Source organism: Camellia sinensis, chromosome 2 (genome assembly GCF_055761805.1).
Source record: "Camellia sinensis isolate YWXY chromosome 2, ASM5576180v1, whole genome shotgun sequence".
NCBI classification, from domain to species: Eukaryota; Viridiplantae; Streptophyta; class Magnoliopsida; order Ericales; family Theaceae; genus Camellia; species Camellia sinensis.
The window spans coordinates 130,032,381-130,034,024 of record NC_138962.1 but is presented as its reverse complement, the minus strand read 5'-3'; the positions used below and the strand labels follow the sequence as shown (position 1 = coordinate 130,034,024).

General features: G+C 39.6%; 1 protein-coding gene across 1 annotated transcript; it reads left to right on the top strand.

Annotated features, from left to right (window-relative positions):
- Window positions 1-406: 406 nt before the first annotated feature.
- LOC145819046 (uncharacterized) lies at window positions 407-1,117 on the top strand. The gene has a single exon (XM_082913033.1). The coding sequence runs from the start codon at window positions 407-409 to the stop codon at window positions 1,115-1,117; it is 711 nt and encodes a 236-aa protein (XP_082769159.1).
- The last annotated feature ends 527 nt before the right edge of the window (window positions 1,118-1,644 follow it).

Here is a 1,644-nt window from a genome sequence, read left to right as displayed (position 1 = left end):
TGATGTTAAGAGTGGATACCGAATGGCGGTTGAGGCTAAGCAGTCTGCAGTACTTTCAGGGGCGTCTTCATCTCTTTTGCTCCTAAAAGATTTCTGGAAAGTAATCTGGTCGACTCCAGTCCCGCCTAAGATTCGTAACTTTTGGTGGCGAGTCTGCTATAACAAGCTAAAGATTCGTAACTTTTGGTGGCGAGTCTGCTATAACAAGCTAGCTACAAAGGAAAATCTGTTTAGGCGTCGTTGTTCTGATTCCCACCAGTGCCCAATTTGCAATGCTTCAGTAGAATCAATCGAGCAACTTCTGTTCAAGTGCGATTAGACCAGGGCAGTTTGGTTTGCATGTGATCTGGGTTTGCTGCCGGGGATTGGGATTTGTCCCTCAGCTAAAATCTGGACTGTGTCGCTCATGGAAATGTGCTCAAATGCCAAGGAGCGTAAAGAAATAGTGGGTAAGGCTGCGGTGGTGTGTTGGTTTATCTGGAAAGCTAGAAATGAATGGGTTTTTTCCCAGTGTCCAGTAAATCCTCAAGCTGTTGTGCGTAAGGTTTATACTTTTTGGAGGGAAATTAATCAACCTCTCACTTCGATGGTTGACCCTATTCCAGCAGTTCCTCCTTTACCTCAGTCACGTCCTACTTGGCATTGTCCAACTTGTGGCTGTTTGAAAATTAATTGTGATGCAAGTGTGGCTGTAGACAGTGGGAGAACATCCATAGCAGCTGTTCTGCACGATTTGCAAGGACGGTTGGTCAATGGCATTGTTGTCTCGGCCCCTTCATCCTCAGTTTTGCAAGGTCAAGCTCGTGCGGTTCGTTTGGCTTGTCGTCTCCTTCAAACTCTTGGTCTATCAAATGTCCAAGTAGAAAGTGATTGTAAGGTGGTTATTGATCTCAGTGTCTCGGAGCTGGATCCCCCTCGGGATTGTTTAGCATTGCTGCACGATAATCACTCTTTGAAGTCCAGTCTTAGGTGCCATTTTTCCTGGATTCCTAGAGAGGCTAATAGGGTGGCCCATTGGTTGGCTTCTTCTCACCACAGCGGGAAGCTTTCTGTAGATTGGGTGAAACTTATTCCTCCTCCTTTAAAGGAGTCATTGTGTGTTGATGCCTGTGTGTAGCGTTTTGGCTTTTAATAGTTCAAAAAAAAAAAATCCCAGTAAATTCTTAGTAAATTCTTTGTAAATTACTCAGCAAATTCCCTGTAAATTCTAAGCAAAATACTCAGTAAATTCTGACTAAATTACTCAGTAAATTCTCAATAAATTACTTAGTAAATTCCTAGCAAATTCTCAATAAATTACAAAGTAAATTCCAGTAAATTTTCGGTAAATTCTCCATAAATTTTCAGTAAATTCTCATTAAATTACTCAGAAAAATTCCAAGTAAATTCTCTATAAATTACTGAGTAAATTCCCTATTCTCAGAAAATTACTCTGTAAATTACCAGTAAATTCTCAGTAAATAACTCTGTAAATTACCAGTAAATTCTCAGTAAATTACGCAGTAAATTCCCAATAAATTCTCAGTAAATTCCCAGTAAATTCTAAGCAAATACTCAGTAGATTACTGAGTAAATTCCTAGAAATTCTCAGTAAATTCCCACTAAATTCTCAGTAAATTACTAAGTAAATTCTCAAAAAATTCT